The sequence below is a fragment of the Salmo salar genome, chromosome ssa15 (genome assembly GCF_905237065.1).
Source record: "Salmo salar chromosome ssa15, Ssal_v3.1, whole genome shotgun sequence".
Lineage (NCBI taxonomy): Eukaryota > Metazoa > Chordata > Actinopteri > Salmoniformes > Salmonidae > Salmo > Salmo salar.
In genome coordinates this window covers 70,443,997-70,467,189 of record NC_059456.1, presented here as the reverse complement: position 1 = coordinate 70,467,189, position 23,193 = coordinate 70,443,997, and the positions used below count along the sequence as shown (strand labels likewise).

The 23,193-nt window shown below is 43.4% G+C and overlaps 1 protein-coding gene and 1 non-coding gene across 3 annotated transcripts in view; one reads left to right on the top strand and one right to left on the bottom strand.

Moving 5' to 3' along the window:
- The window catches only part of LOC106572214 (paired box protein Pax-7), a 64,367-nt gene extending 45,417 nt beyond the window's left edge, over window positions 1-18,950 (top strand). For both annotated transcript variants that reach the window (XM_014146200.2, XM_014146199.2), the window contains exons 9-10: window positions 13,456-13,711; window positions 15,927-18,950. In XM_014146200.2, coding sequence (XP_014001675.1) covers window positions 13,456-13,711; window positions 15,927-16,042 — 372 coding nt within the window. In that variant the 3' untranslated portion in view covers window positions 16,043-18,950. The remainder of the gene's footprint in view (window positions 1-13,455; window positions 13,712-15,926) is intronic.
- Window positions 18,951-20,458: 1,508 nt separating this feature from the next.
- LOC123727460 (U7 small nuclear RNA) lies at window positions 20,459-20,513 on the bottom strand. Its single transcript, XR_006759456.1, has one exon. It is a non-coding gene; the product is annotated as a U7 small nuclear RNA (small nuclear RNA).
- Window positions 20,514-23,193: the final 2,680 nt, after the last annotated feature.

Sequence of the window (23,193 nt, the reverse complement as noted above, 5' to 3'; positions counted from 1 at the left end):
TGTTGCTGGAGGCTGCCATCCATTGAATGTTACAGGAGGCTGCCATCCATTGAATGTTACAGGAGGCTGCCATCCATTGAATGTTACAGGAGGCTGCCATCCATTGAATGTTACAGGAGGCTGCCATCCATTGAATGTTACAGGAGGCTGCCATCTATTACCTCTCTTATACCAAACTCAAATTGTTTGTTATTTATTTAAAATGTAATCTCCCTCTCTCTCCCCCCACCCTCTATTGTAGTTATATCTAGCTTTGTCCTGGTAAAATTGATGGCTGGTATGGCTAAGACTTAGACTAGTTCCATTAAGCCCCTTTTGTCCCTACCAGTCAGAGGTAGGGAGTGATTTTCCAGTCTTGAACATGTGTCTCTAACTCTCCATATCTCAGTAGGTGTTAGACAGCCTATCATCTTATACATGAGCCTGTCCAGTCTGAGCTCAGGGTAATGAGGGAAGGCTTATAAGACAGGTTTCTCACCACAATTTGTAGCATTTTTTAAAATTAAGTATGAGCCCTGGGATTTAACCTCTAGAAAGCCCATAAACAACAAAATAGTTGTATAAAACTTACTTGAAATGGAATAATTTGTCTGTTTTTTATGACATGACAACATGCACTCTCATTCTGAGCAAAGGGGGGTTGAAAGGAATAGCATGAGAAATACATTTAAAAAAAATGCAGTTTATGATATCACTGCATTAGCGTTTTCATTGCGAGATCAACCATCTTGACCCCTCCGTCATGTTTCCAATCATTTACATGAGATAACAACGTCGGGTGTATTTCCAAATAATGAGCTTGAAAATAGCATAATGTCCATGCTCTCTGACAGGCAATAATTCAATTTCAATTTGGATAGTGCATATTGCTTTTGGCATCTGATGCACACACAATACGTTTTGTGCCTCCCCCCTTTCAAATTGAATGCGAAAGAATTACTGACTTTCATGTAGGAAACTAGCAGTAGAATGCGACCAATTCCAAGTATTATTGAGTGAGAAAATTACAATATGAAAATGCTAGCCTTGTGATGGGAAAGTGCATTTGATATGTATGCAGCCTGGCTCCCAGTCATTCTGTTACAGCCTTGGATTCTTGATGAAATAAAGCTGATCTTATTGAACCAAGTTTTAAAAAAATCTATTTGGCTATTTTCGGTCACCCCATTGTCAGACTGTTTCCTATTTGAAACGTCAGATGACAGGCACAATGTTGGTCCCCTAATCCCTCGCTGTCAGGACACACAACTTGTTGACCCGTCACAGATAAACAAACAATTACCCACAAACAAACCCCAACTAAACCCATAAATTCATCATAAAAGTCAACAAAAGCACAAACACAAAAATACTGAGAAAAAAGTCAAGGTTTTTCCTTCTTAATTTCAATTGCTGTGGTGGTGGAGGAAGATTTGTGTTTTGGAATGGCGGAAGAGCTCTGGCTAGCATTTGATGTCGGGGAGTGTGTGTTTGGGTGTGTGTGTTTGGGTGTGTGTATGTGAGCGAATAAGGCTGGGGTTTCAGCACTAGGGGATCAGAGCCACTGTAGCGCTCCCCGGCTCTCCCTTTGATCCATATCCCCAGGCCTGCCTGCCTGCGCCGCGCGCACTAACTCAGGCCTCACTAGTGATTCCTGACAACTGTCTGCCCGAGATAAGGGGAGGGGGCCCTCTCCTCTCCCTCTTTCCCTCCCTCCTGTTCTCTCTCTCTTTCTCTCTCTTTCTCCCTCTCTCTCTCACTCCCTCTCCCCTCACCACAGCACTTCCATTAGCACAGCAGCCACTTTTTAAAAAGGGGATGAATATTTAAGAAGCCTGCACAGGAGTTGCCAAAAAAAAAAACATTTACCAGGGGAGATGTTTTTGGCTCCCTCTCTCTCTCCCTCTCCCAGCCCCCTCTTGCTTTTGACAAGACACTGTGCACCTGAATGTCAATGAGAGAGAAATATATATATATATATATATATATATATATATATATATATATATATATATATATATATAGAGAGAGACTTGTGCCTCCTTAGTCTCCTACATTATGAAAACTTGGGGGTATTAAGCTCCTTCACTGGGCACCGTGTCAGCTGGCAAGCTCCGGTGTCAACATATCAAAAAGGATGAATGCATATATTTACATCACTTCCATACTTAGAGAGAGGGAAAGCGGGGGGAAGGGGAGAAGGGGGTACATACTTGTTAATTAGAACTCATCCTAAATACAGATGCTGTTTCAATTTGGCAAGAATCAAAAAAAAAGTAAGAAGCTTTAGAAGAGAAAAAGATGAGACCTGCCAAGAAAATCAGGCGAATTTAAATCATATCCACTGGCGGAATGTTTTTTTTAGCATACATTTACTTATTTATTCATTTTGTTTCTTCTTCTTCTTCTTCTTCTTCTTGCTATTTTCTTCTTCGTCTTCTTCCTCTTCTTGCTATTTTCTTCTTCTTCTTGCTATTTTCTTTTTCTTCTTGTTCTTGCTATTTCTTGTTCTTCTACTTGCTGTTTTCTTTTTCTTCTTCTTCTTCTACTTCTTCTTCTTCTTCTTCTCCCAGCGCTGGAAGCGTGGAAATAAGAAAATACGAGTCTTCCTGGTCTGGTAATAGTAATTGTAGGTAGTAGAGTTTCAGTGGTTCAGATGAGTGGAAAGCCCTCCTCCGTCCTCCTCTTCTCTTTCTCTGTGGTGCTCCATTGGAAGAATGGACTCAATAGCCCTTAAGCCCCTTAAAAGGTGTTTGAGTTATCTCACGCAGTGCCTCCTGGTGGTTAGGTAGGGCTATCGCTAGCCGAAACTGTCTGGAGGTAAAATAATTCAGAATACAATACAGTACTGTACTGAACAATGGGAATTTGAGAAACCAGACATGGTTATGACAGGTGCATGGTTATCAAAATGATAGGATGTCCTTGTGATTACTGAGAATACAGATAGACCTACAACATGGTGAGATGCATCATGTGAAATTTGATATTATAAGGACTCATTGGTTAACTTGGTTGCTCGTTCATTTACTTTGATTGGCTTTCTGTTGTCAAATGGTACTTGGTATTATTGGACCTTATCAAATCTATTCTTTGTATTCCTGACCTCAAGATACTATTATATTATTTATTTAGATTTCTCTGTTGACCATTGGACATCTCTCTCACTCTTTTCACATTCTCTCCAATTCACTCTTTCTCTCTCCCTTTAGGCCTGACATCACCTCTGTCTTCCTCTCCTTCTTTCTATTTGCATCTCTCTCCCTCTATACCCTATACCCTATCCCTCTCTCTCTCTCTCTCTCTCTCTCTCTCTCTCTCTCTCTCTCTCTCTCTCTCTCTCTCTCTCTCCCTCTCTCTCTCTCCTCCCAGAGAGGCAACATTATTCCCCCTCTCATAGGTGAAAGGCTAGGGAGGACAATAAAAATGCTATTTAAATGCAAGGTTGTTTGTATGCGGGTGAGAGATATTTTTCCTGCTGAAAGTGAGGATGCTGTTGCATCCTGATAAATAGCAAATATAAGGGAATGCGATTTACATTTATCTTGCAGAGGCAGCCAATATGAATTTCAGTAAGTCCTAGAAGATGAGGATTTAAGTGGAGTGGTGGAGACCGAAAAGCACACTGTGGGACCCACACAGTTGCAAAGGCCTGTTAGATCAGTAGCTGTGTTTCTTTATTACACTCTATGGGCTTGACATTAACAGGATCTTAAATACTGATCATATAGGCATATATATAGTATATACACTGTGTATACAAAACCTTAAGAACACCATCTTTTTCCATGACATAGACATATTAGGAAGGTATACTCATTGTATATAATGTACATTTCCATAAGAGACTTCATTATAGAGGTTCTGAGTTCATTTTAACAGCCTTTTATCTAGGCCACAGACAGTAAGTACACAATGGCTATCATATAGAATATTACATTTAAGTCATTTAGCAGACGCTCTTAGCCAGAGCGACTTACAGTAGTGAATACATACATTTCATACAACTTCACACATTTCATTTCTGTGCTGGCCCCCCGTGGGAATCGAACCCACAACCCTGGCGTTGCAAACACCATGCTCTACCAACTGAGCTACAGGGAAGGCTGTATATGAATAGAAACATAACCCTATCTTAGGGATGCAGGCAGGCTACAGCATACACTAACAGCCTTGGAGAGTGGTTTTCTCAATCTAAATCACCCTTTTTCCCTATAGTCTTCCTGCTACTGTAGGACAACAACACTACCTCAATTGTCCCATTGACCAGTAACAGGGTTCAATTTCAATCAGAAACAATTTCAGAAAAAAAACTATGGGTACAGATCAGTGTTCTAATTGTGCCATAATCTCTGTGGGTCTTTTTTGTGACTCGTTGGGCCTCAGCCTTTCACAAGGTGGAACTGTCCGGTCAAAGTTCAGCATCCGGTCAAAGTTCAAAGGTCAAAAGGTTGCAAGGTCATTGAGTCTGGACTGTAGGGGGGCTCTGGCCACTGATGTGAACCTGCACCAGACACCCAGAGGTGAAAGATCAGCAGGGTGCATGTGCTTCCTGTTGGTCACAGATACAACTCTGACAGGTGGGGAAGCCGTGATTGATTAGCCTGGATGGTGAGTGTAGCGTTTAGTCTGGTTTAACCAGGCTAGTAAGTTATTGATAAACCTTAGCATAGCAAAAGGTGCGACTGTCACTCCGGTCAATCAGACCATGTTGGTGTTGGTCCGATGTTACTGTACCGTAGGCTTACTTTTCACCATTGATGAACAGCCTTTCCGTTGCTCCTCTTTTAAGAAACACATACAAAACTTCAGACACGGAAAATAACCTATTTTTTCAATGATTTGAAATTGATTCTCTCTCTCTCTCCCTCTCGCTCTCTCTCTGCACTACGGTCACAGCTGGCTTGTGCTAACAGCAGCCCTCTCCCACTCGGTCTCCAGCTGAGAGCCATTTCACAATTTATTTGCATGTAATTATGGGCTATGAGGTTCCAATATTAGCACTGTCAAGAACAATTTGACCTGACATTCTTCACTGGGCCAACTCCCCGCTGTTTTTAGCAAACAAAACTCCCCCCTCCTTCCCCCTCTCTCGCTTCCTCCCTCGCCTCAGTGAGTTCCCACTTCCCACCATCCAGTAGCAGCACTGGCTCTCGCGGGCTGGTCGGGGGAAAAAGCCCACTCTGGCGAAATCATTAAAGGCTGCCGTTTAATTTGGCGGAGGCGGCGGAGTGGAGAGGCAAGAGGTGGGGAGGGAGCAAAAGGGGACGGAGAAGTGGAGAGGGGTGCAATAGAGGAAAGCTTACCTTGTTCCTGGCGTTCCTGATTCTATCCCGGTTCCATCTCTGTCATATTACCCGGAGAGGGAGAGCGGATTGCTGCTACACCTTCTCTGCGATGTGAGCCCCATAGAAAGCATTAACCTTTGGTTAGTGAGGGGCCTTGTAACACTTTGGAGTGGTTAGGAAGCGCTGACGGGTTTCTCCTATGCCACGGCTTCACTCTACTAAGCCAAGGCACACACATACAAAGCAGTTAGCAGTGCAGGCAAGAAATGCCACATTCAAAATAAAAAACCATGGCAAACCAAAGCAAAGGATGAATATTGACAACGCTACAGTATCACACTGATATGGTTTTAGTGGTAGCTCATTTACATAATAAAAACATATGGGCATTCTCGGTATGGGTGAGCCTAGAGTGTTAATATTTGTTGCTTACTGCATACATTTTTATTAAAGAGCACGTACTAAATAGTATGTAGTAATTAATCCATAGTATGTAGTTTTAGTACGTAGTAGGCAAGACAGATTCCGGCCATGGCCCATGTCACAGTGTGTGGTAGGAAGTGTGTTGCAGATCACTGAGGGTTAAAGGAGCCATATGGCCAGTGTTTCCCATAGCTAAACGTGTTGTGGTAAAATGACAGCTTGTTTGGCTACACGCTAATCGCTGTCATCTGCGCCTGGCTTGTCCCTGCCCAGTTCCTGTCACTGTCAATCAAACGCCTAATTTGAATCAATTAAAGACTTCCAACGGAGCACCCGTCCTCCCTCCGTTTCTCCCTCTATCGCTATCTCCTTCTCCCTTCCCCAGCCCCAGCCCCAGCCTCAGCCCCAGCCTCAGCCTCAGCTCCGGCCTCAGCCCCAGGCTCAGCCTCAGCCCCAACCTAAGCTCCAGCCTCAGCTCCAGCCTCAGCTCCAGCCTCAGCCCCAGCCTCAGCTCCAGCCTCAGCCTCAGCCTCAGCCCCAACCTAAGCTCCAGCCTCAGCTCCAGCCTCAGCCCCAGCTCCAGCCTCAGCTCCAGCCTCAGCTCCAGCCTCAGCTCCAGCTCCAGCCTCAGCTCCAGCCTCAGCTCCAGCTCCAGCCTCAGCTCCAGCCTCAGCTCCAGCCTCAGCTCCAGCCTCAGCCTCAGCTCCAGCCTCAGCTCCAGCCCCAGCCTCAGCCTCAGCCCCAGCTCCAGCCTCAGCTCCAGCTCTAGCTCCTACCCTTCAAAATTCCTCAACCCCGCCTCCCATCGTTTGTTGTTTTTTTGTCCGACTCCGCTTTTCACTTTCAATTAATGTGCTGCGGCCAATTAAGGCGCTGACATGCGACCGGGTGCCCCAATCAGCACTGTCATCTGCTCCCTGCCACCCTGCCACCACCCTTGGGTCTGACAGAGAGATGGATAGAGAGATGGATGGAGAGGGAGAAAGAAATAGAGAGAGCACAAGAAGGGGAAAATTGTGAGAGGCCGGATAGAGAGAACATAAAGAAATGGAGAGAGATAGAAAGAGAGAGGGAAAGTTAGTTAGAGAGGGAGATAAAGAGTGAGCGATAGAGGGAGAGAGGTCCCGTTCTGTTGGCTGCTCAGAGATGCTAATTACCCAGCTCTGTCTCCACGGTGACAAAACCTGCTAATTGTATTTATGCATTGGCTTTTACTTTGAAATAGACACTTAGTGACTAGACCTAGACTACCCACCTTGATGGGGGACTGGGATACAGTATTAGAATAGGGGTGTTAACTTGTAACTGGGTTGCAGTATGTATTAGAGTTGTGCAGTTTTTGAAGACACCCATTTTATTATTTTCTATCTTTCATGCCATGGACCTCTTCTTTGCAGATTTTACATTTCAATATTTTAATAGAATTTCCAACTGTTCATACGGAGCAGAAAAAGTTATATTTTTTCAATGCGCGAACATACTTTCACCTGGTGGCCGTGACTGATTCTCCTAAATAGCAAATAGTAGCTACTTCATTTACATTACAATTGAATACAGCAATATAATCTGAGGTCACTATTATCTGTCTCTTGAATTGGCATGCGATTACATCAGATATGCCAAAATGATCTATTTTTTCAATAGCAGCATTGCTCGACGAATACATTTGTTTTTCATTTGGGGTTGATTTGTTTGCGTACAACCCAGGCTTCATGACATTGAAATCTTATTTTTTTCAATGATGGGGGAGTTGGGATTTCAGGATTATTGCCTTTGACAATGAACCCATCTGCTTGCCGTAGAATGGTATAAGCTGATCTTGTAATTACTGATGATTGCATCAGATATTCACAATTCAATACTGTCATGCTTCTTAATTAGCTGTTTTCATCTCTGCTTCATATAGTTGCACCGGTCGCTGACTTCATTTCCATATAGGCGACATACTCTACATTTATGCTACGTTAATGAGATATCAACCTACATTGAAAAGCCTTCAACAAATAACTCAGTATGAGGGTTGGCAATGGCAGTCATTCTGTGGCCATACAGATAACCTGGTTGACATTTGGAGGGCTCAACCTTTGTTCAACCTACAACCAACATATCAACGTACATTGTAAAAGGCTACAACCTACACTGAGAAGCCTTCGACAAAGAACTCAAACCACCATAAGCTGGTATCACGGTTGGAGATCTGGTGGTGAGTGGGAGATGTCATTCTGTAGACTTGAACCTGGTGACATTTGGAGTTGTCCATCTTTGTTCCACCTACGACTAACATAATATCAACCTACATTGAAAAGCCTGGAAAAAGACTCTAGCTAACCCCCATAAGCTGGCATCAGGGTTGAAGATCTAATGTCGAGTGGGAGACATTCTGTGGCGTTCAGATAACCTGGTGACATTTGGAAGGTTCAATCGTTCCCACTCTGCGCCCGACCCCTCTACCTGCCGACCACTGAGGGGCATGAAGGCACCATTCGGGGGCGTTTGAGTCAGGGTGAGAGGAGAGGCTTATCCAGTCTCCTCCAGTGTGTGTGTGTGTGTGTGTGTGTGTGTGTGTGTGTGTGTGTGTGTGTGTGTGTGTGTGTGTGTGTGTGTGTGTGTGTTTGTGTTTGTGTGTATTTGGAGCATGGAGTGGGCTGATGGCACTGGGGTTGGCTACAGACAGACAGAGGGTCCTATCAGCTCTGCAGGCAGGCAGGCCCGCAGGCCTACACAGCAGGCCTACAGGGGCCTTTGTTACTCATCCCTCCTCCATCCATCCCTTTCTCTCTGTCTTTCTCTCCCCTCTTTCCTCCTACACCACTCACCATTCCTTTCCATCATCAGACCTGTGCTGTGAGAGGGAGAGGGAAAGAGGGAGGAAGAGATATGGGCCAGGTGGAGTGTTTTTTGGTTGTGTGGGGATGTAGTGGTCTTTAGTGCACAGTGTGATCTATACTCCCACGTGTGGTTTATTAAGACAGCGTTTTGTACCTTGCCAGTTTACAGTGTCTCTCTGTAGGTGGGCTCCTGCTATGAAACCTTACTCTGGGTAATGTAGTCTGTTGCATTGTTTTGAAGAGGGGAACTTTATTCACAATGACAAAGTGAAATATTCACGATGTTGCAGTACAGGTAATGAACACGTTCAAATGCCAGAAGATTGCAGACAGAGTAGAAAGAGATACTAATTGTTGAATTATTATCAATCAACCTTGAAATGTGTACATGCAGTATTTAGACATTCCGTCGTATAAGTTGTGAGGGCACGGCTTGACAGCGCGTCATACTGAAACCGGCATCGTGTTCATTCCAGATGAAATAGGACATCTCATTACAATGCAAATAGTATGTATCAGTTCCAGTCGTGTGAGACTACCACTCTATTTTGGGGGGCTATTAGAAAGAGAAGGCCATTAAATTGGTTCTGTCTCCGCCTCCGTAGCATTTCCACTTCGCTCCAGCTGAGAGAAAAAAAAACTGCCGCAACCGGGTCTGTCTGTTTCGGTGCCGGAAACCCAACAAATAGCGAGCTCTCGTCGAACAGTCACACAGAGACAAAAAATATAATTTAACAGTTCAGGAAATTAGGATTGCATGAAAGGCGGCTTTTTTGTGTTGCAAATGTGCTATTTATTTATCTAAAAGGATGCACATTGTATCAATTTACACTTCTCCGTTTACACGGCCGGAGGCTAGGTGGCTCAGAAGTTGAGAGAATTAATTACTTGTTTTATTATTATTTATAAAGTAATCTATCTGGGGTGTGTGTGTGTGTGTGTGAGAGACAGACAGACAGAGAGTGGGAGGCAGGGAATGCCCTGAGGCAGTGTCCTTTAAACTAGGTCCTGGCTTACATTATCTCCCCTTCCAGAACTGGCACAGACAGCAGACAAATGAAAACTGAGCTAGTAAAGGGGATGTTTCCCAAAATGAGAGAGAGAGTGAGCGAGGGGTGGGGGGGGGGGGGGGGTGAAGGGGTAAGTAAGGGGGAGGGAAATAGAAGTGAGAAGGGTGGCGAGGATTGAGAGGGTTGGAGAGGCGCACATTGTTAAGAGAAGAGGGAAAGTTAAGTGTGTTTTTCGACCAGGGGGTATTTTTGCACCACTTCAGAGAAGCTTTGTCCCCCTCTCTCCCCTCCCTTCATCTCTCTCTCCCCTTCTATCTCTCTCTCCCCTTCTCCCTCTCTCTGGCCTGATCGTGGTCTTTGAGTTGGAGAGTAGAGAGCCTGGGGATATTGTTTGTCAGCCGGGTTGATTGGCAAACGTTCCCTGCTTCCTCCCAGCAGTCGTATCAGATACTAAGAGGTTACACTCAAACATGTGGAAAGAATATAGATTTTTACTTAGTGACGGTGGTAGTGGAAGTGCAGGAAATAATAGATTACAACTGCAACCCATGGCCGAGGTCTGGACCTCACTGTGCCTACACTCCCCTCCACCAACCATCTCTGTCTCTCTCTTACACACACACAAACATGGAATGAACACAGGCAGTGTGGCTAGGGTCACAGCAGATTGTGTCGCTACACTGTGTGGCTTCCACAACTGTAGAGAGAGCCAGAGACAGCCTTCCATTGGCTGCAGTGCTGGAAGAAGCTGGAGAGACCGAGCCGACAATATCTCACAACATCTCTCCATGAGTCGCACATAAAGGCTTCGGCTATAGCTCTTGCCGCACTCTCCAAATATTCCCCTATGAGTCGCCGATTTAATTGACGTCAATAAGGTTATGCTAAATATGAAGATTTGAATAATTTGGGCTTTCAGCGCCACAATGGGCTCACCATGGTGACAGAACGCTTACCCGCTGCCCTGAATAGAGGTGTCAGGCCCCCTTACCTCATCCCCCTCGTCCCCCACACGGAGGCTTTGACACCTCCTGGGTCGCCTCTACCCCACGTAGAGCTCTAAATCGCCTTCCTGGGGAGACTCAAGCCCCTTAAACGCTCCTCAGACACACACTAATGCCCTCACCGGGCGCTGGGGGAAATTCTGTCAAATGAAGGAGAAAATAACGGCCTGGGTCGGGCAGAAGAATGAGGATTGAGGATTACAGGTACTTTACTAAAAGAGTTCTTAACGTTTCGTTACGATGTGTCCATCTTGGAAAATTTAAAATGTAAAATGGAGAATTTCATACTTGGCCATCATTAATGACTTTTTCCTCTCTCCAGAAAGACTAAAAACTATGAGATAAAAACATGTATATCGGCCTATAAATACAGTATAACACCATTAAAAGAATTACCCCTTTTTTAAAAGGAGGGTCATGACTGTTGAGGAAGTGTGCGTGGAATGTGGCGTGAATTCTAATTGGAACCACTAGATTTAGCATGGCGCTGATAGCATTGCGTTTAATTTAAGGGACAGATAAGAGAAGAGTGGAGGAGAATGGAACCGCAATGAAGCGCCTGTTAAGTCCCTCTCTCTGCCCTCCAGCCGCTTGCCTATCCTAGAGCCCCTCGCTGAGTCCCCTGTCCCCATACACTCATGTTCCCTATACCCTACCCAGCTAGCACATAACGTATTGAGAACCATTTGCTTCTTAGAGCTTGGGAGAGCGCTTCTATAACAATTTTTGTACTTCAGCATAACATTTTTTACAGGTTTCCTCATGGTTCTCTTTAAAGTCATGTTCTCAGAACATTAAGAAAACTTTCCATAAAAACAACAAGAACACATTAGTAATGTTCATAGAACGTTCTAAGAATGTAATTTAAAAACATATACATTCCGTTCTCAGCATCAACAAAACTCCTCTATCTTCCATGATTAATGCCTAAGCAAATACATTTCCTTGTCTTATCTGTGCTTGGAGTTCAAAAAGTTAACCCAAACTAAGCTAGCAGTGTTATTAAAAGTCTTATTGTTTTCAGAACGATATTTAATTACCTTCAAATAACCTAGAATTTCCCTTCTCAGAACGTTAATGAAGCCTCCCAGGAAAACTTTCAGGGAACCATAGTAAAACATTCTCAGAACCCCCCTGCAATCTAAAAATGTATGTTCCCAGAATAGGTGAAATGTTCACTTCTTTTTCTCAGAATGTTTAAAAAACGTTCTGTTTTACCGGTCAGGAAACATATAGCTTCGTTCCAAGAACCAATGAAAAGGTAAAAATCTGTTGTTCTGCACTTGAGCAAGGCAGTTAACCCACTGTTCCCTGGGCACTGAAGACGTGGAAGTCGATTATGGCAGCCCCCCGCGCCTCTCTGATTCAGAGGGGTTGGGTAAAATGCGGAAGACACATTTCAGTTGAATACATTCAGGTGGACAACTGACTAGGTATCCCCCTTTACCTTTCCCTTTCCAATGGGAAACCAAAAACATACGTTCCCACACCATCCAATGAATCAAATGTGCTAGCTGGGTATGTAGTGTACCCTTGTCCCCTTATACCCTACGTGTAGTGTAACCTTGTTCCCTATACCTACGGTGTGTACCATTGTCTCTTATGTCTCTTATGTTTTGTACCCCTCTCCCCTACACCATATGCACTTGTTTGTGCACACGTAAATGCATGCAAGTGTGAGTGTCTTTGTGTGCACTTTGAAGGGCTGATGCATCTGTCCTGGTCTTGGTACAGTAGCTGGTGACCTCGCCCTCCTTCAGGGACCTCCTGTGGACCTTATTTAAAACAGACAGGTTCTGGGTTGGGCTGAGGCTGCATGTGGGCTTGATTGTGTGGCCCGCTCTATTACTGGCTAATTGGTTTAGCAGCAGGAGTGTAAAGGAGCCAAAGGGCACTAGAGCGTAGCAGAGACTCAACAGGAACCTGATGTTGTAGCTAGAGGAGGCTCAGGTGTGTGTGTGTGTGTGTGTGTGTGTTTATTTTGTATTGTGTGCCTTTCCCTCCATTTATCCATGCACTTCTTCCCATTCTCATCTTAGCTTGTCAACATACTCTAATGTCAAGTTTAGTTCAAACAGCTGGGTTGTTATATATATATATATATATGTGCATGTGTGTGCGTGTGTGTGTGTGTGTGTGTGTGTGTGTGTGTGTGTGTGTGTGTTCTACCCCTCATCATGTTTTGCATATTGAAAACAAATATTCTGATCGCCAGTACACTTGTTTGTACAGTTCAGTAGAACCATTCTTATTACACCAGAGTGTTTCATAATCCTGATCCCCAAAAAACAGGTTGTTTCTCTCAGCCAGCTGACCCTTGCGTTCTTACTTTCACTGTGATGATCACCATGTTCCTTATATACTATACTACTTTTATTAGGGTGCCATTTCAGAATGTATTTTCATGACACCAAACCAGGCAGCACTGGAAGTTTGGCATGTCATCACCTACAGTGTGTTATCTGTGCCGATCAAAGCTGAAGGAAGACATAGCTGCTGTGTCTGTCTGCTGTAGTCTCCAGAGGCATCTAATGGAGACTCCTTAGGCTCTTATTTAAATGGTGTGAATCATTCATGAGCTCTGGGAGACAGAGCTGCTCTGGGAGAGCTGCAGGGGCTACTATAGATTAGGAGGGCTCCCCAAGCGCTTGTTGTGGAGCAGGCCCCGGTACGAGAGGTGTCTGCTTCTGCCAAGAGAACCCCCCCCAATCTTTATCTTCATCTCTACATCTCTTTCTCTGCCCATCCTCTTCTTGCTAGTGTCAAAAGGAACACTGCTTGCCTCAACGTTAGTTCAGTCATCCACTTAATAACTCCCAATATTATAGACTGAGAAACTCTCTATATTTTGTCAAGTTTGTTATGCAATAGTTGAACAATTTGCCTATATATACTGTACCATACTGTACCCCCCCCTCCCCAGGTGATGAGCATCCTGAGTAACCCCAGCGGCGTGCCCTCACAGTCCCAGCATGACTTCTCCATCTCGCCCCTCCACGGCAGCCTGGAGTCGGCCAACTCCATCTCGGCCAGCTGTAGCCAGCGCTCCTCAGACCAGTCCATCAAGACGGTGGACAGCATGGCCTCCTCCCAGTCCTACTGCCCTCCCACCTACAGCACCACCAGCTACAGTGTGGACCCTGTTACCGCCGGCTACCAGTACAGCCAATACGGACAGAGTGAGTAGTGGGTTACTAGGGGTAACGACATGCAGGGCTTTAGGATACGTGTCGTTTGAGAGACACCGTCACCTCTTCTGTTGTAGCGCAAGACATGAAGTGCCTGACAGCTTTAGTCTTGTGCCATTAAAATGGCTAGGTGTGTATCAAATCAAATCAAATTGTATTGGTCACATACACATGGTTAGCAGATGTTATTGCGAGTGTAGCGAAATGCTTGTGCTTCTAGTTCTGACAGTAACAAGTTCTAACAAGTAATCTAACAATTCCACAACAACTACCTAATACACACAAATCTAAGTAAAGGGATGGAATATATACATATAAATATATGGATGACCGTGCGGCATAGGCAAGATGCAATAATGGTATAAAATACAGTATATTCAAATTAGTTGAGTAATGCAATATGTGTTTGTGTGTGCGTTTGTGTACGTCTCCGTGGGTACACCCTTCTAATGGAAGAGTTTTGGAGTGTGTGTGTGTGTTTGACTGGATGTTATTTAAGATGTATAGCCTGGGTGACAGGAGAAAAGAGCTTCCCTTCGAGGGTGAACAAGTATTTACCCCCTTTCTGATTTTCTCTATTTTTGTTATCAGATCTTCAACCAAAACCTATTATTAGATAAAGGGAACCAGAGTTTGCAAACAACACAAAAATGGTATACTTATTTTATTTATTTAATTAACAAAGTTATGCAACCTCCAGTTCCCTTGTCCTCAAATCAGGAAGGGTGCAAATACTTGTTCACGGCACTGTAGGTCTCCCCCCCGCCCCCCGCCCCACACACACACACACCACACACACTCGCACGCACACACATCCCCCTCCCCAGCCGTCAGGGTGACGGACAGGTCGGCGGACGTCCTCCCCGCCCACAGGTGTGCCTCTCCTACCGTTACACCTCTACTCCTGACAGCTTCCTTTCTCTACTTACCGTCAGCCGCGTCAGCCCCCCTGACAGCAGTCTGGCACGGTCTACAGTAAGACGCACACAAGCGCACACAGACACACACACATACTGTGCCCCTCTCCTGTCACACCCTCTCCACTTCCTCCTCTTTCGACAAAAGAAGGGGTTCAAATCACCTGCAGCGGGGAGGAGCATCAGAAAGAGCGACAGACTAGACATGTTTGTAAAAAAGAAGGGAAGACGGGCCAATAAGCCCTAATGCCAGCATGCTAATATCCACCTTCAGCAGCCTGTCTGTGCCATGTCTAAGGCTGTATAAGCTGGCCTCCGGTTGGCTCCTTTGTTCGGCGATGACACATTTTCTCCTAATATCAGTCATTTGAATTGGACACAATCTCAAAAGAGCCATTTGAGGCACGCACATAGTAGACGGACAGGTAGAGACGCAGACATCAATGCAGACGTGCACACAGAAAAGACAGACAGACAGACAGACAGAGCTACACGCAATCTATTTCTACCTGAACGTTCCATAACGTTGTTCCCTACATGACCCATCACTAGGATAGAGGGTTAAATGGAGGGCTTCCTTAGTCTTGCCCCCTTGTTCCTTCATAGTTCTCCTGTCCTCTGTTTGTCCCCCCTGACGCCCAGCCCTGCGGCCCATTGGCTACACCTCTGCCCCAACCAATCAGCCTCTCCTAATGTCTTTTTAGCTTGTGTGGGGAAATTGAAACAGTGTGAGGTGTGAGCTAGATCAATACCCAACCCCTGGGTTGTCATGGGGGAATGTAGGTAGTTGGGGTTTGACCCCATGACCCAGTGTCTGCCCGCAGGTGAGAGTATACACGTGTTCCTGATAAAGTTCTATTCTAGTAATCGGTCAGTCAATTCAGGAGAGCGGAGATCCGTCCAGTCACAGCCCTGCCTGGTTGGATGATTGGCCGAACCCTGGGGGCTGGGTTAGTTAGTTAGTCACACCGTGGCCGTGTTGAACAGGATGTGTGTTTTGAATGGGACACACACATGCACACACACACAAATGTTTGTCTCTGTAACACACGCGTACACACACGTACACACAAATGGGTAGTGAGTATAGAGAAACCATTTGCAGGCGGGGAACCAAAGGAAGCCCCATGTTGCTGCTAAATACAGTACATGTGCCAAATGTATTTGTAAAAATGTCTATAAAATAAAACATTATTGATCGCTTGATTTAATTGTATTCATTCATTATGATGGTGTCTTTTCACAGTAGGCTAAGTATGTGTGTATTTGTCCTGTGCTTCCATCTGCAGCTGCTGTGGACTACCTGGCGAAGAATGTTAGCCTGTCCAGCCAGCGGAGGATGAAGCTGGGAGACCACTCAGCCGTCCTGGGACTGCTCCAGGTGGAGACGGGACAGGCCTACTAGATTAGTCGCACTCTACAGTCCCCCATCTCCCCCACACTAGCCCCTTGACCTGCCACCGGCGCCTCTCCCTCACCCCTATCTCTCTCACCGCCACCTCCATCACCAACGGGAGAGCCAGAAGTGTGTGTGTGTGTGTGCAGGAGTATTTCTGTTTTTGTGTGTGTTTGTGGGAGAGAGACAGAAGATGAAAGCACTTGTAGTCTCGAAGAGAGAAATGGACTGAAATTGAAGCAGCCATTCCAGGAGGAGCTGTAGCTACAGTCTCTTTCCACTGCTCAACCATTCCACAATTCCTCCTCTCATCCTCAACCAAGAGACCCTTAAAGGGCTATGGAGAGCTAGAGGGGAATGAGCTCCTACTGTCTTGGGCCCATATTGAAATGGCCTGCCCGACCGACGCTACCAAAAGTTAGCACATGCAGGCCGAACAAGTGTAGCTTATCTTTCATTCCCAAGTTTTTGGACCATGTCATTTGTTACGGTACTTAGCTACTGGTGTTATAATTCTATTTGTCATTATAACTGTGGCTGTTCCTATTGCTGTTCAAAATTATAATTATTGTTACAATGTTGTTTACTTTCCATTTTGTCAAAGATTTCATTGGCGTTTGCTGGTATTATTTGAACAGATGATTTAGAGGAGCTTACAGAGAAAGAAGGGAGGGGGGAGAAAGAGAGAGAGAAAGAGAGGGAGGAGGGGCTTACAGAGAAAGAAGGGAGGGGGAGAAAGAGAGGGAGAAGGTTGAGAAGGTCTGATAGCAGCTTGCTACTGAAGTCTCTAATGTCATGGATTTTGACCTTCCCACTCTAATCTCATGCCCGACATTTCTAAAGGAACTTAAAGGCTACTCTGTGGGACGTCGAGCTCCTCAGAATCATCTGGGAATGAACGGCCAATGGGAAACTCCTAATTCCAGAGGTCCGCTTCACCCAGCCTCCCCCAGGCATTGATTGGCTACAGGGACCAGAGGATTGTTTTGAGGGGAAGAAAATGTTCAATGTTCAAGGACATCCATGTGTTTAGCTAACGCTAGGTCAATCATTAGTTGCCATTACCATTTTGAGGTTGTTTGGAGGTCTTTTCATGGGTAGTGGCGGTTTTAGTGTGTCATACTTAATGTATGTGTGTCTTACAAAATTATGACCAATATATTTGCATTATTTCTCTCTAAAACAAGAGTGGTGCAGCATTCCAAAATCACAAAGTACTTGAACTATGGAATTTCATTGTATTTTTTATTTTACATTATTTTGTTGAAAACCATTCCAAAATATGACAATTTGTATTGAATATTTGTGCCATACAATCTGTTTTATTATCTGTATCTCACATTGTGCATCCCAGAAAATGACTCTAAGCTCTTAAAAGGTATAGTATTCACATCACTCTGATATAATATGAAATAGCCCCCCAATACATAACAGATGTAAAATAAAACGTAAATATTCAAGCTGTAGAATCTGAGTGTATTGGAACCAACCGTATTCTGGTTAAGTAAAAAAACAGTGAATATTACATTCGAAATCTGATTGTGTATGGTTTGTTTATATGAAAACATGTTTTGTACTAAAACATATCAATGATGATGATGAGGTTGATGAGGATGATGGTTGAGAAGACATTGATGGTTGAGTGAATGCTGCATCTCTTGAAGTCTTACAATGTATATTTGTGTTACATTCCTAAATATTTGTTTGTTTCATTTGCTCCTTTTACTATGTTGTATTGATGTAAAAAAAAAAAAATACAGATTGTATTTTAGCTTTTGCTCTTAAAAATGATTGATGAAAATGAACAATACCACTCAATTCACCAATTTTTGTAACTGGAAAATATGGATGTTATCCAATATCCACTGATCAAGAGAACAGCTGAAACATTTTCACATGAAAAAGTGTATCAGAGCAGGAATATTGAATTGGAACTCAGACCTGAGAGAAAAAAAGTCATTATTCACATTTACATTCCTATTGGAAGTTGATTCTTCCCCCATTTTAACAGACATTCCCCTCCTGTTGGGACCAATGGATTGTTCCTGTCAACCCTCACAGACAACATCTTACGTTCCCCCACTTACCTATCTCTTCCTGGGGCATAACATGAGGCGCGGACACTGACTCTTGAACTTTCTGTGGGGTAACATGGCCTCATATGCTCATTTTGGACACACACATACCTGAATGATCTGACTTTCCAGGACCTTAAAGGGATACTTAGAGATTTTGGCAATGAGGCCCTTTGTTTACTTCCCCAGAGTCCGATGAAATTGTGGATACCATTTTTTATGTTTCTGTGTCCAATATGAAGGAAGGTAGAGGTAGTATTGTGAACTAATGCTAACTAGCGTTAGCACAATGACTGGGAGTCTATGGGTATCTGCTAGCATGACTTCCAGCCATTGCACTAACGCTACTTAGCAATTGCACTAGAGCAATTTAGCAACTTCCTTCAAACAGCACACAGAAACATAAAAATGGTATCCACGAGTTCATCTGACTCCTGGGAAGTAGATCATTGCCAAAATCCTGAAGTATCACACCCTCTCATCCAAACCAGTCCAATCAGTATTTTCAGGAAACCCACACAGACTATACGGCTGCTGTGCCAATCAGTGCTCGCCACAACCCTTCCAATTCGTGTATTTTCTACGAAAAGAAACAGAGAGAAAAAACACACGTCCCTGACCTCCCCCTCTACATCAGCGCTACCTGTAGTTTTTTTTACTCTTGCTTTATTCGATTTCTGTTCAGCATGTGTGTATATTACCATGGCATAATTTATTCTACTGTATGAAGTATTAGAGTAGTGGGAAACTTGTATTGGCATTTACTACCCTCAGCCTGTTGGTGTGTTGACTGTAACACTGGCGTAACTGTTATCAATTAAAGCTCTAAAACTGGACCAAGACCACTGCTTGGTCGACTCTTTTATTTCAGTGTCCTTTATACTTATTTAGTACTTTATACAGTATCTAAGTACTATACATTTGTATAAGTACTGCTGTATATTTCATATGGGATCTGGTTGGGGTTTACTGTGATCAAATAGTGTTGACCTCTGCTTCTCAAATATACTGTTATTTTCCCCATTATAATCAAATCTGTAATCATAATAGGCAGAATAGAATAGCAATTTAATTCAGGCATTTTACATTCAGAAATTCACATTAGCTCATAGGACAAAATACCCGATCATAATATCCCCTTTCTACTACATTCCAGAAAGCTTTGATGTCAAGTACATCTATAAAGTAACAGTGATCAGTGATTTAAGATCCCAAGAATCCCCGTTTGTACAATCCAGAGTTGAATGAGCCAGTGTTACCAGGGGCATCACTACAGCGGGGACTTTCTTCGTGACCTCATAGAGGAGGCAGTATGGGGATGTTAGGCCCTCGGGGCATTGGGGCCCTCGTTATGTGTCGGTCCCCAGTAAGACTAGCTGTCGCCATTGGCGTCAGCTAATGGGGATCCTAATAAATCAAATCAAATTTTCAGACCTGGGCCCATATAGACAAAGCATCTTAGAGTAGAAAATTGGGGCTGAGAATAGAAACATTTTACTCCTACTGTTACGGGTAAAAATAAAACCTATGCACAAAGCCTCTTTAGTTATGAGTCCCACCTAGTCAACAGATATTTAGGAGACCTCATGAGCTGTCCAAACCAGTTGAGAGTTACCAGGAGGTGTCTTGATAATAGAAAAAGGCAGTGTGTTTTGCGCCACATGCAATTGCTTTGGAGTTGTTAAAATAATGTTTTGCACTTGTGACAATTCACATGATATGCCTAAATACTTATAACCTCTAGCTAGGCTAATCAATAATCAAATATTTTTCTATCGATGATTTATTTAACACACATCATGTTATTTCAAGTTATCCTTTTGGAGGACAATATCACATTGTTAAAAAAATAGGTTGTGACTTGATGCCTACCGTGCCAAAGCAATTTAGAGTTGTTAAACTGAAGTGACGAGAGTGACGAGTGTAGTATAACGGTAATACTATCAAAATTCCACTTTTAACAACTATCAGAATTTGTTAAAAAAAGGTTAAGCATACCAACAAATTGATCGTATCAGGCGAAAATGATCTCAAACATTTTACCATTGCAACTTTTGATGGTTGAATTATATAGTGTATACTATGATAGGAATACTATAGTGTTCTCTGTAGTGTTTTTGCGGACTTTACTGTAGTATTCACTAAAGTGTTTTTGCAGTCTTCAGTCCGCAAAAACACTACAGCGCATGCTGTAGTATTTACACTTGACTATAGTATAAATACTGTAGTAAGAAAAATAGTACAATATGTATAGCAATAACTGTAGTGTTTTTGCAAACTATAGTATACTGTAGTATTTACTGTAGTGTTTTTGGTGAATTACATTTTTTTTATCTTTGATATAGAAGTGCGGGGCATTCTCCTTGAGGATACCTACTGGAGAAATACTAAAAGAGCAAATGTTCCTTATCCTGTAGGCATAACTGGGTTCCTGAACAGAGTTTAGCACTTTTGCTCTTTCCTATAACCATAGGGAACACAATATATTGTCTAAACTTGGCATGAAGGTTTCTCACTTACCGGTGGCACAAATTGGGATATGGGGGAGGGGGATTGGCAGGATATATGCAAATTAAATAATGTGGTATTTACTAGAGTTTCTTTGGACTGTAGTGCTTTTGCAGACATTTCTGTAGTATTTACTACAGTGTTTTTTTTGTGTGGATAATCCTGTAGTATTTACTATAGTATTCTACAGTACACTACAGTTCAAAATTCTATACAAAGCACTATACATGATCGAGGGATACTACAGTGTGTAGAATAGTATTTTACAGTATACTACAGAATTCTATAGTAAGTACTGTAGCATTCTATAGTGAACTGTGGTATTTTTTATGTGGGCATATGCAACAATGTCAATGAGCATCATCAGTATATTTCCTTTGAGGTACTTGAAACTGTATTGATTACTAGCTGTGAAAACATTTTATGAATTGATTTTACTCCTGTCTGAGCAGTGTCTTAACATAATCCTAAAACCCACTCTGAGCTGGGAGTTTTTTTATGTCTTACAACAGGATTCCAAGGACCTTTTCTGAGATGCTTTGTGGATACTGCCTCTGACCAAAGAGGCTATTTCTGGGCAGCATGTCTTGGGTACATTTATTAATTTAGCAGACGCTCTTATCCAGAGCAACTTACAGCAGTGAAATCATACATTCTTTTCATGTTGGTCCCCTGTGGGAATCAAACCCACAACCCTGACGTTGCAAGCACCATGCTCAACCAATTGAGCCACACAGGTACAGTACAGTATAGTGTCTATAGTGTCTATGTGTGTGGTGTTGTGTGTATGTTTGTTTGTATTGAATGTCTCTTCTTAATTTCTGTACTGAAAATATTAAAAGTGATCACACTTAAAAGCGCACTCTATCACTTTCATTTCTGGTCAACCTTGCTGCCCATGGCCTGTACTTGTTTTGGTAAATGAGGTGCGTCTTGCCGAGTGTGTTTTCTGTGCAAATTCTAGGCCAAATGTGTTTGCAGTAACTTCTGTTGTAGCTGCTTGGGAAATTAAAGTTACAGATTCTACCTTAAAAAAAAATATGAACCTATTTGCCTTTTTATCTTCTAATTTATTAAAGTGAGGTACTGTGCATGACTGACACTTGGGAAAGAGGAGCATGTAACCCGCCCATTACATCGGATCCCATCCACCTTGAGGAGAACACCTGGCTAAAATATTCAAATCCAGTCAATAATCTAAAAGCTGGCTATGGAGTGATGGCTTTGCACCAGGGGTGCTCAGCTCACTGGTTCTCTACTCTCTGTGACCCAGCCCTTCTATCCTAACACACTACTGTTCCTCGTGACTAATAATGGGTTAGAGTTGGCCCTCAGAGTAGCCAGGCTGCATCCAGGACCTTGAATGGTTCACCCCACACCTGGGTAGGCTGATTTAACCAGTCACTCAATGCATTATATTTAATGAAGACATGCCCATAATGCCAAACTGGATCAAGTCCCCACAGTTTACTTTATAGCCCCCAGGGAACATTTGTTGCAGTTTTGTCGATATTTTGATACAGTCAGCAAATCTAGGTTCTTCAATGAAACGTCACGAAAGCCCATCATTGGGGAAAACATTGTCTCAACAGGGCCGCCCATCAAATGTTGCCAAAATATTTAAATGTTACATTACATGCTATATTCCATGTACAAATGGCAATGTATAGTAAAGATTTTTTTTGTTTATTATGATTAATTACTGCATGTATTGTATTGGAGTTCTGGTCTGAGAAGACAAAAAATATTGGCACTTTGAATTCTAATAATACCGAGATAATATATTGAAAACACTTGGCAAGGGAGTAATCTATTAAAGCAATTAACCTGGCAGCCCAGAGTACAAGTTCTCCCACTTTCTCAGTAATGAGTATTTTGGGTCAGTTCAGCGTTATCATTACGACAGAAGGAAAACCGCCAGGAGGTATGGAATGATTAAAACATGTTTGAAGAAGTTTCGAGGGCCGCTCTCCCGCCCTGGCCTTTCCTCTCCTTCCCTCTCTCCTCTGCTCCCTACTCCCACCAGCCCCCTGGGGTATTGTGTCGTTCTGAGTCTGCTGTGTCAAACACTTGAAAATGTCACAATGAAAGCACTTACAAAGCCTAACATCTCCCTAAATCCTATAATTATTCCAGGATACATTAGGTACCTGAGCCGCGGCTCTCAGATGGGCGCTGAGGGGATTCCACTGGATTCCGACATTCCCACAATCAGCTTACGGAGACAGATCGTCATGATTGGCTAATAACTTGGAATGGTAAGTAGTGTGCTTAAATCGGGAGAGATTGTTGGGGAGAAGAATGTATCCTTTTTAACTAACACTGTCATTCCTGGGCCGCCTTTTATTTCGGTGACAGATTTTATTCTAGCTGACTACAAAAGGGTACGAGGCAACATTTTCAGAACTAGCCCCCCCCCACCCTTCCACCCACACTTCTTTCATTTCAAGTTCCACTTAAAACCTCCATCTTTCATGTGCTAGGCCTATATCACCAATCCCCTGAATGTACGATTACAGTCCTCAATATCAACCTCTGGTGTTATGCACCCTACCCTCTCCCCCTTACCCCCTCCCT